At 41.1% G+C, this 15,431-nt stretch overlaps 2 protein-coding genes across 2 annotated transcripts in view; one reads left to right on the forward strand and one right to left on the reverse strand.

Annotated features, from left to right (window-relative positions):
• The window catches only part of syn2b (synapsin IIb), a 393,937-nt gene that overhangs the window by 73,491 nt on the left and 305,015 nt on the right, over positions 1 to 15,431 (reverse strand). The window lies entirely within an intron of this gene.
• The window catches only part of LOC129704849 (metalloproteinase inhibitor 3-like), a 47,478-nt gene continuing 44,461 nt past the window's right edge, over positions 12,415 to 15,431 (forward strand). The window contains exon 1 of the mRNA XM_055648229.1: positions 12,415 to 12,784. Within this exon, the coding sequence (XP_055504204.1) occupies positions 12,655 to 12,784 (130 nt within the window). The 5' untranslated portion in view covers positions 12,415 to 12,654. The remainder of the gene's footprint in view (positions 12,785 to 15,431) is intronic.

The raw sequence follows: 15,431 nt of genomic DNA on the forward strand, positions 1-15,431 counted from the left end.
TTCTCATTTAAGACACATTGTTTTGGCTCCTGTCTTGTGACAATAACCACCAGAATTGTTGTGATATGCTGTGTTATGTTTGAAGGAAAGCAAACTGACTGCTTGGATCCCTGGGTTCTGCCCTGCTTGGTGTCATGTTTAGGAAGGAACTGCAGATGCTGGTTTAAACCGAAGATAGACACAACGTACTGGAGGAACTCAGCAGGTCAGGCAGCATCTCTGGGGAGAAGGAATGGGTGACGTATCGGGTCGAGACCCTTCTTCAGACCGAATGTTAGGGGAGATGGAAGTACAGAAATAAGGAAGTGTCAGGTGTGAAAATGCGACATGAAAGGGGGTGGAGATGAAGGAAAATAAAGAATAAATAATTGTTAGCTAGAGAAGGTAACAACAAAGCAAACAGTTAAAATGTAATGGGGACAGTCAGACTGGGTAGAGAACTGGGAAGGGGGGCGGGATTGACTTATTTAACTTCAAGTAACCCTTGCTTTCCCTCTCTCTCCATCCTTCCCCCTTCCCAGTTCTCTGACCAGTCTGACTGTCTTCGATTACATTTTCTCTCTGTTTGCTTTGTTTTCATGTCTCGTTTTCACACCTTACACTTCCTTATCTCTGTATCTCCCTCTTCCCTGAATCTCAGTCTGAAGAAGGGTCTCGACCCGAAACGTCACCCATTCCTTCTCTCGAGAGATGCTGCCTGTCCCACTGAGATACTCCAGCATTTTGTGTCATATCTTAGGTCATGCTTTGTGTTCTCACCGATGAGGCATCCGCTCTCCTGCTCAGGCATCATGTGCGACCCACTGCTCCATCCTATAAACTAGTTAGTGGTAAATGTCAGCAACAAATGACATGGTTTCATGTGAAATAATAATAGTGGATTAGGTGACCCTGTTCCATGTTTTTGGATAGTACTAGACTAAGTGGGACCCGTCGGGTCCCATGTTCACATGGGAGGGCTGGTCCCCCGATGCAATATTCCACCTCTCCACCAATTCCAATATTGGTGGCCAGTGGGGGGGCTTTCTGGAACGCTGGTATGGGTTCTTGGTGTGGTTCCTCAAGCCTGATGCGCTGGCAACTCACTCACGGCTGGTGGGCTGGCAGTTGACTCATGGGTATTCCTTGAAATTCCATTTCAAGCAGGGTGCAAGGCCACCAAATTCAAGCAGTTTCATTCCATTTCAAGCAGGGTGCAAGGCCACCAAATGCAAATGCAGCTTTATACCATTTCATGCAGGGTGAAAGCACCATAAAACCACCATAAAACCACACAAAACACCAAACTCACAGTTCAGTAGACATTCAGTGTGTTCAGTTGATTCACAGCTCAGACAGTCGTGACCTCCCCCTCCCCCATTATGCAGAGATTGAGCCACACCCACACTTCCGGGTTTTACAACCCCTCCCCCTCCCATCGGAAAAGGTGTGGCTTTTATGGCGTGATTGACAGGAGAGAGATTCTCAACATGTTTTAAACACTAATAACACTTTTATTTTTCACTGATGGGAAGAATCCTCTGCACCTGCTGAGCGGAGGGGGACTGAGCTGAGTAAGATGGTCAAAAATCACAGCCGTAAGTGGTAACATTTTATCTAAAATCAATATACAGTGCAAACAGGAAGTTACCCAAAGCACTTCAAGCCAAAGCACCCAAACCAACATTTGCAGTAGTGCCTTTTAACTTCAAGCCATTATAGATTATAAATTATAGATATAATATCAGAGGTTAATTACCAAAATGTGATAATAGGCGTAATTGGGGGGTCTTCAACTGTGTTTTAGATTTAGCAAAGTCTTTAGCAAGAAGATTAAGCAAATATTAGTAAATTGATAAACCCTGATCAAACGGGGTTTATATCTAAAAGATACTAATTTAATAATTTGAGAAGCCTGTTTAATATAATGTACTCACATAAAGTAGAGGAAGAAGATATATCAATTATTTCTTCGGACGCAGAGAAAGCATTTGATCAGGTAGAGTGGCAGTACTTATATAAAGTACTGCAAAAATTTAATATGGGAGAGAATTTTATTACATGGGTAAAATTATTGTATGATAAACCGATGGCAAGACTATTAACTAACAATATGTTATCTCAAAAATTGCAATTATCAAGGGGTAATAGGCAGGGATGTGCATTATCACCCCTGCTATTTGCCCTTATTATAGAACCTTTGGCTGAAAGTATAAGAATACATCCGAATATTCAGGGCTATAATACTAGGGACTCAAAGAATTAAATTTCATTATATGCAGACGATATACTTTTATATATTACAAAGTCACAAACGAGCATACCAAATTTATTAAATTTAATAGAGGAATTCTGGTCCTTTTCTGGATATAGAATAAATTGGAATAAAAGTGAAATCATGACGTTAAAACCTCAAGAATCTACACACTTACTGAAGTTCCCCTTAAAAATTGCAACAGAAAAATTTAAATACTTGGGTATTCAGATTACTAGAAAACATAAAGCATTATTCAACGCTAATTTTATACCTTTATTAAATAAACAATATGCTGATTAAATTTTGTAAAACACTTCCTTTATCATTATTAGGTAGAATAAATGCTATAAAAATGATCTTCCTACCACAATTACTATACCTATTTCAGTCTATACCTGTATATATATTTTTAAATTAGACTCTAATATTACTAACTTTATTTGGGATTATGGATCACATATAATTTAAAAAAACCACTTATGTAAACCAAAAATGTCGGGGGTCTTTCACTCCCGAATTTTATGTATTATTATTGGGCAGTGCATATTAAGAATATAATTTATTAGCTGGATAGTTCTACCCAACAGACAGAATGGATAAAAATGGAGAAAGAGGATTGTTTTCCTTGTAATATAGGAACGATCCTCTTCTCCCCGAAAAAACTGAACAACACAATATATAAGAAGAACCTAATTATACAAGATACAATAACAATTTGGAAACAAATAAAATTATCTTTAAAATTAAGAAATTTATCATTGTTAATGCCAATTGCGAATAACCCTTTATTTAAACCATCTCTTATTGATAAAACATATAACCAATGGGAAAGTTTCGGAATTAAAAGGATCGGGGATATGTATGAAATGGGAAACCTACTATCATTCCAACAATTACATTTAAAATTTAAATTGAAAAACAACCAATATTTTAAATATCTTCAGATTTGCGATTTCATGAAAAAATACATACAAGGATATCAAAAAATAACTCCTGACTTATTGGAAGAAACAATGAATATTGAAGCTGACTCACAAAAATTAATATCATATTTATATAATAGTATTTTAAATATAGACCTACCATCGACAGAGGTACTTAGAGAAGAGTGGGAACGGGAATTAATGATAACAATTACGAAGGTTACATGGGAAAAGTACTTGATATATATTCACAAATGTTCGATTAATGTAAGACATAATCTAATTCAATTTAAAATTTTACATAGATTATATTATTCAAAAACAAGATTGAACAAATTCTATTCAAACATATTCTCCATTTGTGATAAATATTTATCCCAAAATGCAACTATAACACACTCTTTTGTTTCCTGCATAAAACTTTATTGATTTTGGAGTGATATTTTTGAAATATTTACAAAATTATTTAAGATAAGAATGGAACCTAATACTGAAATGATTATATTTGGAGTAATGGAAGATGGGAATAAATTGAACTCATCTCAAAATTTATTTTTAAATTACGGTTTAATAATAGCAAAAAAATTAATACTTAAATTTTGGAAAAATACATCAATACCAACGCTTAAAATGTGAATCGCACGCATGTTGGACACCGCACATCTTCAGGAAATGCGATTCCTCCTAATAGATAAATCAGACCAATTCATAACTAGTTGGTCTCCATTTGCCGTCTTTTTGGAATCATATGGTGCAACACAATTGTAAAAAATAACTGTTTCTAAAAGCACCCAAACCACCATTTGCAGTAGTGCCTTTTAACTTCAAGCCAGAGCACCCAAACCATCATTTGCAATAGTGCCTTTTAACTTCAAAGCACCCAAACCACCATTTGCAGTAGTGCCTTTTAACTTCAAGCCAAAGCACCCAAACAACCATTTGCAAGCAGTGCCGTTTTACTTTAAACCACCCATATTTTCATTTTCAAACCACATTAAGGGGATTCACAGTTGAGTAGCCATGTGTTCAGTGTTATTCAGAGCTCAGAGATACGTGACCCTCTGGCTTCTTCCATCTTGCAGAGACTGAGTGAGGCACACCACTTCTGAGTTTTATAATCCCTCCCCCATCCCACCAGCAGGGGCAGCAGAGAGAATGGCAATTAAAAAGAAAACATTAATATCTCTACGATTTTTCATCGATGGGAAAAATCCTCTGGTCCCGGACGGCGGAAGGGGGGCTCTGAGCGAGGTGGCCAAAAATGATGGCTGTAGGTGGAGGCGTTCTCTAGTAAATCACACCACAGCGAGCCAAAAGTGGTCAAGATCAGACTTTTAGTAATATAGATAGATGTTCTGAACGGAGTTGTTCTTTGTTCATAATGGTGGCATTACATTATTCATGTTTTCTTTGAAATTTACACCAATGATCTAACCTACAGTACTGCTGTAGATTTGGGAGGAACAACAGCAGCAACAGATTAGCAAGAGATACCACTGATTGGCTCTAGCCCAAGTGTGAGGAGAGGGGTGAAAACAGTTGAAAACTGAGGAATTGGCTGTGTAAATTGGTAAATCAGGCAATTTATCAGTCAATTTAAGCAGGACAGCTCTTTGCGAGTGGCAGTGAGTGAGCGGCCTAGTGAGGGAAGTGCCCTGTGAGAAAAGTGTGAGTCTTTGGCTCGAGAGTGCCCTGTGAGAAAAGTGTGAGTCTTTGGCTCGAGAGTCTTCGGAGAGGAGGCTGAGGAGAGGAGACCACGCAATACGCTTGAGAGGGAGACGAAAGAAGGAGATGTCAGGCAAGCTGATTCAGTGCGATGCTTGCAGTATGTGGGAGGTCAAGGACACCGCTGGTGCCTCTGGCTGCTACAAATGCAAAAAATGCATCCAGGTAGAGCTCCTGAAGGGCCGTGTTGGGGAACTGGAGAAGCAAGTGGATGACCTCCGGTTCGTACGAGAAACGGAGTCGTTCCTCGACAAGTCCTACAGTACGATTGTTACACCTAAGGTACTGGAAGAGAGAAGGTGGGAGACAGTGAGAAAGGGAGGGAAGCATGGAATGCCAACGTCCCCGGGTGATGTACCTCTTGTAAACAGGTTCATCCGCTTAGAAGCTGTTGGGACAGAAGACGTGAGCGGCGGACTGGCCTGTGATGCGAATAGGGCTGTTGAGCCAAAACCAAAAAGGCCTAAGGCAGGCAAGGCCATTGTAGTGGGAGACTCCATCGTGAGAGGTACGGACAGGGGTTTCTGCGGCAACAGACGGGATGCGAGGATGGTGTGCTGCCTTCCCGGTGCCAGGATCCAGGATGTCACGGACAGAGTGCAGAAAATCCTCAAGGGCGAAAGTGAACATCCGGAAGTGGTAGTGCATGTCGGCACAAACGATGTCGGAAAGAAGGGGATGAATATTCTGCAACGTGACTTTAGAGAGCTCGGAAAAATGTTGAAAAGCAGGACCTCCAGGGTTGTTATCTCCGGTTTGCTTCCAGTTCCCCGTGCTGGCGAGAGCAGGAACAGGGAGATACGGGACCTGAACGTGTGGCTGAGGATCTGGTGCATGGGGCAGGGATTTAGATTCTTAGATCACTGGGATCTGTTTTGGGGTAAGGGGGAACTGTACAAAAGGGACGGATTGCATCTTAACAGGTGTGGGACCAGCATTCTGGCAGGCAGGTTTGCCACTGCTACACGGGTGGCTTTAAACTGAATAAGGGGGGTGGGGTGTTGAATGGGACAGTGGAGGATGGAGTTAAAGGGAAAGGGTTTCTTAAATGTGTGAGCGTAGAGACCGAAGGGTGTAAAATGAGGGTAGAAGAAATAGGTAGCAAGGTGAAAAGTAAAAGTGGCAAGCAGACAAATCCATGGGCAAAAATCAAAAAGGGCCACTTTTCAGCATAATTGTGTAAGGGGTAAGACTGTTGTAAAAACAAGCCTGAAGGCTTTGTGTCTCAATGCAAGGAGCATTCGTAATAAGGTGGATGAGTTGAATGTGCAGATAGCTATTAATGACTATGATATAGTTGGGATCACGGAGACATGGCTCCAGGGTGACCAAGGCTGGGAGCTGAACATCCAGGGATATTCAATATTCAGGAGGGATAGACAGAAAGGAAAAGGAGGTGGGGTAGCGTTACTGATTAGAGAGGGGATTAATGCAATGGAAAGGAAGGACATTAGTTTGGAGGATGTGGAATCGGTATGGGTAGAGCTGCACAACACTAAGGGGCAGAAAACGCTGGTGGGTGTTGTGTACAGGCCACCTAACAGTAGTAGTGAAGTTGGAGATGGTATCAAACAGGAAATTAGAAATGGGTGCGACAAAGGCAAAACGGTTATAATGGGTGACTTCAATCTACATATAGATTGGGTGAATCAAATTGGCAGGGGTGCTGAGGAAGAGGATTTCTTGGAATGCATGCGGGATAGTTATCTAAATCAACATGTAGAGGAACCAACGAGAGAGCAGGCTATTTTAGACTGGGTATTGAGTAATGAGGAAGGGTTAGTTAGCAATCTTGTTGTACGTGCCCCCTTGGGCAAGAGTGACCATAATATGGTTGAGTTCTTCATTAGGATGGAGAGTGACATTGTTAATTCAGAAACAATGGTTCTGAACTTAAAGAAAGGTAACTTTGAGGGTATGAGACGTGAATTGGCCAAGATTGACTGGCAATTAATTCTAAAAGGGTTGACGGTGGATATGCAATGGAAGACATTTAAAGACTGCATGGATGAACTACAAAAATTGTTCATCCCAGTTTGGCAAAAGAATAAATCAGGGAAGGTAGTACATCCATGGATAACAAGGGAAATCAGGGATAGTATCAAAGCGAAGGATGATGCGTACAAATTAGCCAGAAAAAGCAGCATACCGGAGGACTGGGAGAAATTCAAAGACCAGCAGAGGAGGACAAAGGGCTTAATTAGGAAAGGAAAAATAGATTATGAAAGAAAACTGGCAGGGAACATAAAAACTGACTGCAAAAGTTTTTATAGATATGTGAAAAGAAAGAGATTAGTTAAAACAAATGTAGGTCCCTTGCAGTCAGAAACAGGGGAGTTGATCATGGGGAACAAGGATATGGCGGACCAATTTGAATAACTACTTTGGTTCCGTCTTCACTAAGGAAGACATAAATAATTTGCCGGAAATAGCAGGGGACGCGGGTCAAAGGAGTTGGAGGAATTGAGTGAAATCCAGGTTAGCCGGGAAGTGGTGTTGGGTAAATTGAATGGATTAAAGGCCGATAAATCCCCAGGGCCAGATAGGCTGCATCCCAGAGTACTTAAGGAAGTAGCTCCAGAAATAGTGGATGCATTAGTAATAATCTTTCGAAATTCTTTAAATTCTGGAGTAGTTCCTGAAGATTGGCGGGTAGCAAACGTAACCCCACTTTTTAAGAAGGGAGGGAGAGAGAAAATGGGGAATTACAGACCAGTTAGTCTAACATCGGTAGTGGGGAAACTGCTAGAGTCAGTTATTAAAGATGGGATAGCAGCACATTTGGAAAGTGGTGAAATCATTGGACAAAGTCAGCATGGATTTACGAAAGGTAAATCATGTCTGACGAATCTTATAGAATTTTTCTAGGATGTAACTAGTAGCGTGGATAGGGGAGAACCAGTGGATGTGGTGTATCTGGACTTCCAGAAGGCTTTCGACAAGGTCCCACATAAGAAATTAGTATACAAACTTAAAGCACAAGGCATTGGGGGTTCAGTATTGATGTGGATAGAGAACTGGCTGGCAAACAGGAAGCAAAGAGTAGGAGTAAACGGGTCCTTTTCACAATGGCAGGCAGTGACTAGTGGGGTACCCCAAGGCTCAGTACTGGGACCCCAGCTATTTACAATATATATTAATGATCTGGATGAGGGAATTGAAGGCAATATCTCCAAGTTTGCGGATGACACTAAGCTGGGGGGCAGTGTTAGCTGTGAGGAGGATGCTAGGAGACTGCAGGGTGACTTGAATAGGCTGGGTGAGTGGGCAAATGTTTGGCAGATGTAGTATAATGTGGATAAATGTGAGGTTATCCATTTTGGTGGCAAAAACAGGAAAGCAGACTATTATCTAAATGGTGGCCGATTGGGAAAGGGGGAGATGCAGCGAGACCTGGGTGTCATGGTACACCAGTCATTGAAGGTAGGCATGCAGGTGCAGCAGGCAGTAAAGAAAGCGAATGGTATGTTAGCTTTCATTGCAAAAGGATTTGAGTATAGGAGCAGAGAGGTTCTACTGCAGTTGTACAGGGTCTTGGTGAGACCACACCTGGAGTACTGCGTACAGTTTTGGTCTCCAAATCTGAGGAAGGACATTATTGCCATAGAGGGAGTGCAGAGACGGTTCACCAGACTGATTCCTGGGATGTCAGGACTGTCTTATGAAGAAAGACTGGATAGACTTGGTTTATACTCTCTAGAATTTAGAAGATTGAGAGGGGATCTTATAGAAACTTACAAAATTCTTAAGGGGTTGGACAGGCTAGATGCAGGAAGATTGTTCCTGATGTTAGGGAAGTCCAGGACAAGGGGTCACAGCTTAAGGATAAAGGGGAAATCCTTTAAAACCGAGATGAGAAGAACTTTTTTCACGCAGAGAGTGGTGAATCTCTGGAACTCTCTGCCACAGAGGGTAGTTGAGGCCAGTTCATTGGCTATATTTAAGAGGGAGTTAGATGTGGCCCTTGTGGCTAAGGGGATCAGGGGGTATGGAGAGAAGGCAGGTATGGGATACTGAGTTGGATGATCAGCCATGATCATATTGAATGGCGGTGCAGGCTCGAAGGGCCGAATGGCCTACTCCTGCACCTAATTTCTATGTTTCTAACCACGGTGTATGAAGCATATTCCTTTTATTGCTCCGGATTAAAATTTTTGCTTTCAGGTCACTCTGCCCCCTGACTTGACTTTTCATTATATATTTTCCCGTAGATCACAGTGTGCTTTCCAGTGACGTCATTACCAGCGACATTGTTTTGGCCCATTGAGTAGTGGCTCCTGGACTATTACCTTCCCACACTGGCCTTCCCTGTATTTTTGTCATTTTTGTCATTATGCCATCCATGTCATTTTTGCTGACATTTACCACTAACTAGTTTATAGGATTGAGCAGTGGGTCGCACACTTCCCTGCAAGCTACTCTTCTCACATCACATCACATCACATGGTTTGCATTAGGGCAGGTTTGGAGGGATACGGCCCAAACATTGGCAGGTGGGTCTAGTGGAGCTGGGACACACATTGGCTGGTGTGGACAAGTTGGGCCGAAGGGCCTGTTTCCACGCTGTATAACTCTATGTTCCAAAGCATTTTACAGTAAGATACTTTTGAGGTGTCATTTTTTGTAATACAGAAAAATGCACCAGACAATATATGGCTGGCATGGTGGCGCAACGGTAGAGCTACTGCCTTACAGAGCCAGAGACCACGGTTCGATCCTGATTACGGGTGCTTGACCGCACGGAGTTTGTACGTTCTCCCCGTGACCTGCGTGGGATTTCTCCAAGATCTTTGGTTTCCTCCCACACTCCAAAGAGAGCCTGGGGAGGAAAATAGCGCCCGGGGGTATAGAGCCCGGGGTTGAGAGAGCCCAGGGGGGAGAGAGAGGCCGTGGGGGAGATAGAGGCCGGGGGGGGGGATTTTCAGAAATAAAGCTCGAAATTTTCAGATAAGGCGGGGGGAGACGGAGGGGGATACGTGGTTGGGTGAAAGAGAGGGGAGAGAGAAGGGTAGAGTGGAGGAGAGGGGGGGGGGGGAGAGAGGGGGGGGGAGACAGGGGGGGGAGAGAGGGTGGGGGGAGAGACGGGGGGGGGGGGGGGGGGAAGAGGGATGCCTGGAGACGATGAGAGAGTCCGGGAGAGAGAGGAGGGGGGAGAGAGAGTCTGGGGAGAGAGAGGAGGTGGGAGAGAGGGGTGTGGAGAGACAGGAGGGGAGGAGACAGTGGGGGGGAGAGAGGTGGGAGGGGGAGGGGGGTAGGGGTGGAGGGAGGGGTAGAGGGGGGGGGGGGGGTGAGAGGTGGGGGAGGGGGGTGGAAGAGAGGTTGGGAGGAAGAGATGCAACGGGAGAGTGAGAGTCCATGGGGGAGAGAGAGCTCGGGGGGATGGGGTGGGGAGAGAGACGCCAGGGGGGAGAGAGAAGAGGCGACCAAGGAGCCGAGAGAAAGCCCCGAGAGAAAGCGATGCCCGAGTGTCTTTTGAATAACGGGAGGGAGGAGGGAGACGTGGGGCAGTGACGCCACTTGCAGAGCGAGCAAGATGGCAGCGAGCAGATCTATTGTGACGTCATCAGCGAAAGAGCCAGTTTATTTTCAAAGTTTTATCGGATTTGTGAACATTTTCATAAATAACTCGAGAAATAAAGCTCAACATTTTCAGATAAGGTGGTTTCGGACTCTAGGGGATAAATCTCTATCGGAAAATGTGAAAATGTTACCGTTGGCGCATCGTGTTTTCGAGAAGATGTGATTACACACAAATACACACACAAATAAAGAAACAAGATCAGAGTTTTAAGTATATAAGACGATTTGTGAAATACAGTAATATACTTTTACAGCGGCATAGTGGTAACGCTACTGCCCAACGACACCAGAGACCCTGGTTCGATCTTGACTATGGGTGCTTGTCTGTACAGAGGCTGTACGTTCTCCCCAAGAGTTTTTTCCGAGATCTTCGTTCCTCACACACTCCATAGACATACCAGTTGGTCGGTTGATTGGCTTTGTATAAATTGTCCCTCGCATGTGTAGCCTTAGTGTTAATGTGCGGGGATCGCTGGTCGATGCGGACTCAGTGGGCCGATGGGCCTGTTCCTGCGCTGTATCTCTAAACTAAACTAAAGTGAGATCAAGAGCACCAAATACAGTCGACGAGGTTCAAAGAGATGCACATGAATCTTTGTCTCTCCTGGAATGGCTGCTGGGGTCTCTTGGTGGAAGGGAGTGAGGAGTGTCAGGACGGATGCACCTGGGGACAGGTGAGTTAGGGTGGGAAGACATGAGTGAACCAAGGAGTTGTAGAGGCATGTACAGGTTGTTGTAAGTGGACGGTAGGGGAAGTGGTGTGGTTAATAGAGGTGGAAGGCCAGTCGGACTCAGTGGCATTGGTGTTAAGGGCTTTGGGATAAACTGAGGGAGCAGCAGATTTCCTAAACCAAGTTTCATTTTGGATAAAATGAGCACATCATAATGTGATTGCATCATCCATAGTGTTTGCTGCAACACGTTAAAAGAAAACTTTGATTTTAAATAAAAGTATACGACATGCTTCCAAAACCTCATTGCAGCAGATATAGTGTTTGCTGCAGTCAGTGTTCAATTATTCTGCCATCATCTCAGCGTTTGAACAAGGTCAATGGAGATGTTCCTTAGGGACGTTGCTTGGCTATAACTCCCCCATGTGGCACCTTCACCCTTAAGAGGGAAGTTAACTGTACTCTAACCCTGGTGCACATAAAGCTAGCCCTGTTTCGATGCATAGCACATAGTTTAAGGTGAATTACAATACCAAATATGATTTCAATTATATCTTGAACTCAGTCCTGTTAGCTAATCTTTTCCTGCTGCAAGTTTTTTTTAAAACATGTTACTGATTTTGATAATGATAATTATATTGCCAATTCATAATATAGTATTACAGGAGTAAATTGTGCAGTAAGGTGTCTCTCGTGAGAATTAGTGAAGAAGTCCAGATTAGTGAATTCAATACTATAGTATGCCACGTGGATTACTGATTTAGCAATAAGAGCAAATAGAACAGTGAAAAATCTCCACACTGATTCTACAAGTAAACTTAATATTCAAATATTTAGCATCTCATCGGCATCAATAGAAATAATTTTAACCAATATAATTGTGAAAATGTTTAAATATATAGTATTTCTTTATGTATTATAATAAATTATATGAATCTTGACGATTTCATTTAAATTTAAATTACTTTTAAATTTAAATGAAATCCTTGCCAAAATTCATATAGTTTACTGTAACACATATAAAGAAATTCTAAATAATTAACATTTAATACAATTAAATGTATTACATTGACAATTGAAAGTAATTTAACTTTAATTAAATTTTAATTTAATGTAATTTTTTTCTCTAAAACTGTAAAGTAAACTGACTACAGCAATTATAGTGAGTCACAACAAATGGTTTTAAATCACCTGCGTGGGACTGGACACATACAATGTACAGTCATATGGGATTTCAAGTAACGGCAGACCTTTCCCTTCATGGGAAGGAGGGGCTAGAAAGAGGTGGCACAACCACATATATGAGGGTAGACTGTGTTGAACGTGGGAAATCAGACAGAGAACCTGAAGCAAAGCTATTTTCTTGTGCTAATGCTGAGCAGGCTTCTATCTTCCACTCACTCCTGCTGCAGGCAAAATAACTTTGCTGTGACGCTCCTTCACACGGTTAAGTCTGCACACGGTCTACAACCTCTGCTGAGCAGCAAGACTTGGGTTTGTGTGTGTGCTAAAGGGGAACATGAGCAGCCTGATGAGTGGCTCGCTATTCTCAGTGCTACTAGTTCTAATTCTGAGGCTGCAGGAGTTCGTGGATGGATGTACCTGCCTTCCAGCTCATCCGCAAGTTACATTCTGTAACTCCGATATAGGTAAGTAAAATGCTCTTTTGAAGACTGCATATTTAATTGAAAAAAAAATATTTTATTTAAATGATTAGTGGCTTACAGACTTTGAAAAAAAATGATGATCAGTTTGGTTTAGGAATGCGGGATCTACCCAAAATATAGTCGTACTGAATTCGATTGTCGCTGAATGAAATTGAATTATTTAGGGAAGAATGCAATCTTTGTAATTCATAGATTAAAATTAAGATTTAAACACAATTATTTAAAACATCCAAGAGTGACATGTTTTAACCTGTCATTAAAATCACCAACAATTTTATATCTATATACAAATGCACAATATTTACATTCGATTTTGCAATGGAATGCAAATATTGTGCATCTGTATATAGCCATTTCATTCCGCTCATTAAAAAAAATCTCTTCATATTCAAATGAAGACATTTACAAAATTATTTTAGATACTCCGAATTATAAGTATTATATGTTTAATGGAACTCTTAGACCCTCTTTGTAAACTTCACAATTGAATATTATTTGAACGGTGACCAAATCTTTAAATGCAGCAACTTTCTGGTGATTTAATGGAAAGGTGAAACTAATTTTCAAGTTAGGATGGTTACAGTAAAAACTGTTTTTTCACCATCTCAACTAAGACTCTAAACATAACTGCAAAAAAGATTGGGTTCAACAAGGTAAAGAAAACAACATTTAACAATATGTATACTTTCTTCCTGCTGAGGTGAACTAATTAATCTGCGTTTATAATAATTGGAGATAATTTGATTAATACTAAAATTTCAGAGACCACCACAACTTTTGCAGTTTCTGTCTATGGTCTTTGTGAATATAAGAAGAAGAATTAATTACCCCTAGGCCAAGCACTTTTGCTGTTGATTTTCTTTGAAGTGATTAGTGGGGTGGCCCACACGAACAACTTGACAATATAGCTTTTATTTCATGAGCCTGCCCTTTCATTCGATTTCAGCCAGCACACAGCATGACAAACTGGGCTAAAGCTGCACATAAACTGACAGCTGAAAAAAATCTTCGGTAGCTTGGCATGTGATAACAGCATTTGTACAATTTGAAGTGTTTACATTACAACATTTTTAACCAAAAAATTGAAATGTTATAAAAATCCTCATACGAGAATATTCTGACAGCGTAAATTCCAACTGAAATACAAAAACTCGTTTTCTATTATTTGTTTCATTTGGTAAATCGTCCCTTAACGTTGATTTATAACATTCGTTACTGTAATAGAGTCTGAGTCCATTTTGAGACAGTTTCAGTGTTTTGTTTTACTGCACTTATCTTTTCAGTGTGCTTAACAAAGCTATCCTCTCAACACATTTAACCAGAATAGAATTTTTTGGGCTCCTCTTTGGGAACCTTAGCAAATGAATGGGAATAGACCCAATTCTTGCAACAGAGAGAAAAGATTCCTCCAATGCCTGAGTAAAGATTGATACATGCAGCCACATTTGGACATAGGAAATTGCAAAAAAAATAATCATTAGGTTTCATGTTAAAGATGGCAAATTGACTTGAGGAGAGGGGTTTTTGTTTAATTTCTCCATTTTCGTTGAAGCCAAAACCATTGCTTTGTAAAACGCAGTGCTTTTTCTAATGCAAATAAATAGACTCTTGGGGGCAAACGTTTATTCCTCTTTACTCTAAATATCTGCATTCACGAATTTTTCAAAGTAATCTTGTGCAGATGAAACCATCTAATAGGGTTATGGATGAAGTTGCGAATTTACCCCCAAAATCATCCTTTGTTAGAATGCATTACAGTCCAGGAATCAAAAGGAACAAACTTCCCACAAAAGGAACAAACTTCCCACATTTCAAAGCTATGTGAAAGGCACTTCATTTTACATCCTTGCAAAGTGACAATGTACAAAACACCATATAAATTTGTTTTCCCTGTCTTGCATTTTATCATGCAGTAAATATTCAGCTGCTATGTTTAATGACAATAAAGGATCTATCTATCTATCTAATGCATTATTTGTAAAAGCAATTGTTTCAATGACCTCACATCAGAACATAAGCACCATAGTTATTAGAAATACTTCAATGTGCAGGAACTAGGACAAACATATTAGCTGTGTGGATTTAAATAGGCGATAGCTGAGGTAGCATTTAGAGTCCCATTTATTGAAGTATGACTTTACCAATAGTGGGCCACTTTAACAATTGAGGACCATTTTATACATTAGTGGATATTTGAATACAAATGCCATGGTAACATGACTATTGCTACACTGCTCTCTGCAGTATCAGTATTTTGACAGACTAAAATTAACCACCATAGGTTTTAGAATTCCCTCTGCGCTTATTTTCATAACTTCACCACCAGAGAAAATATGGTAGGTGCTAAAATATGGTCTTAAGTACATGAGGTGGATTTTGTAGTATTTGTGTGTTAATTGTACAACACCAACCGAGATGGTGCGTGCAGTTAAGAAGCTTCAGAAGCTGTGTGAGAGTGGTACCTCACTCCAAAACTCACTCTCATCATGCATCACAATGTAAATGTATTATACCGACTCAACAGGTAAACAGAAGAAAGATAGGGAATGAATATTCTACTTTATGTTCCTTTTAAACGGAATGGTATGTTTTTGTTATTGCCATATAACCACTAAAATTTTTTTACCAG

Source organism: Leucoraja erinacea, chromosome 16, assembly GCF_028641065.1.
Source record: "Leucoraja erinacea ecotype New England chromosome 16, Leri_hhj_1, whole genome shotgun sequence".
NCBI classification, from domain to species: Eukaryota; Metazoa; Chordata; class Chondrichthyes; order Rajiformes; family Rajidae; genus Leucoraja; species Leucoraja erinaceus.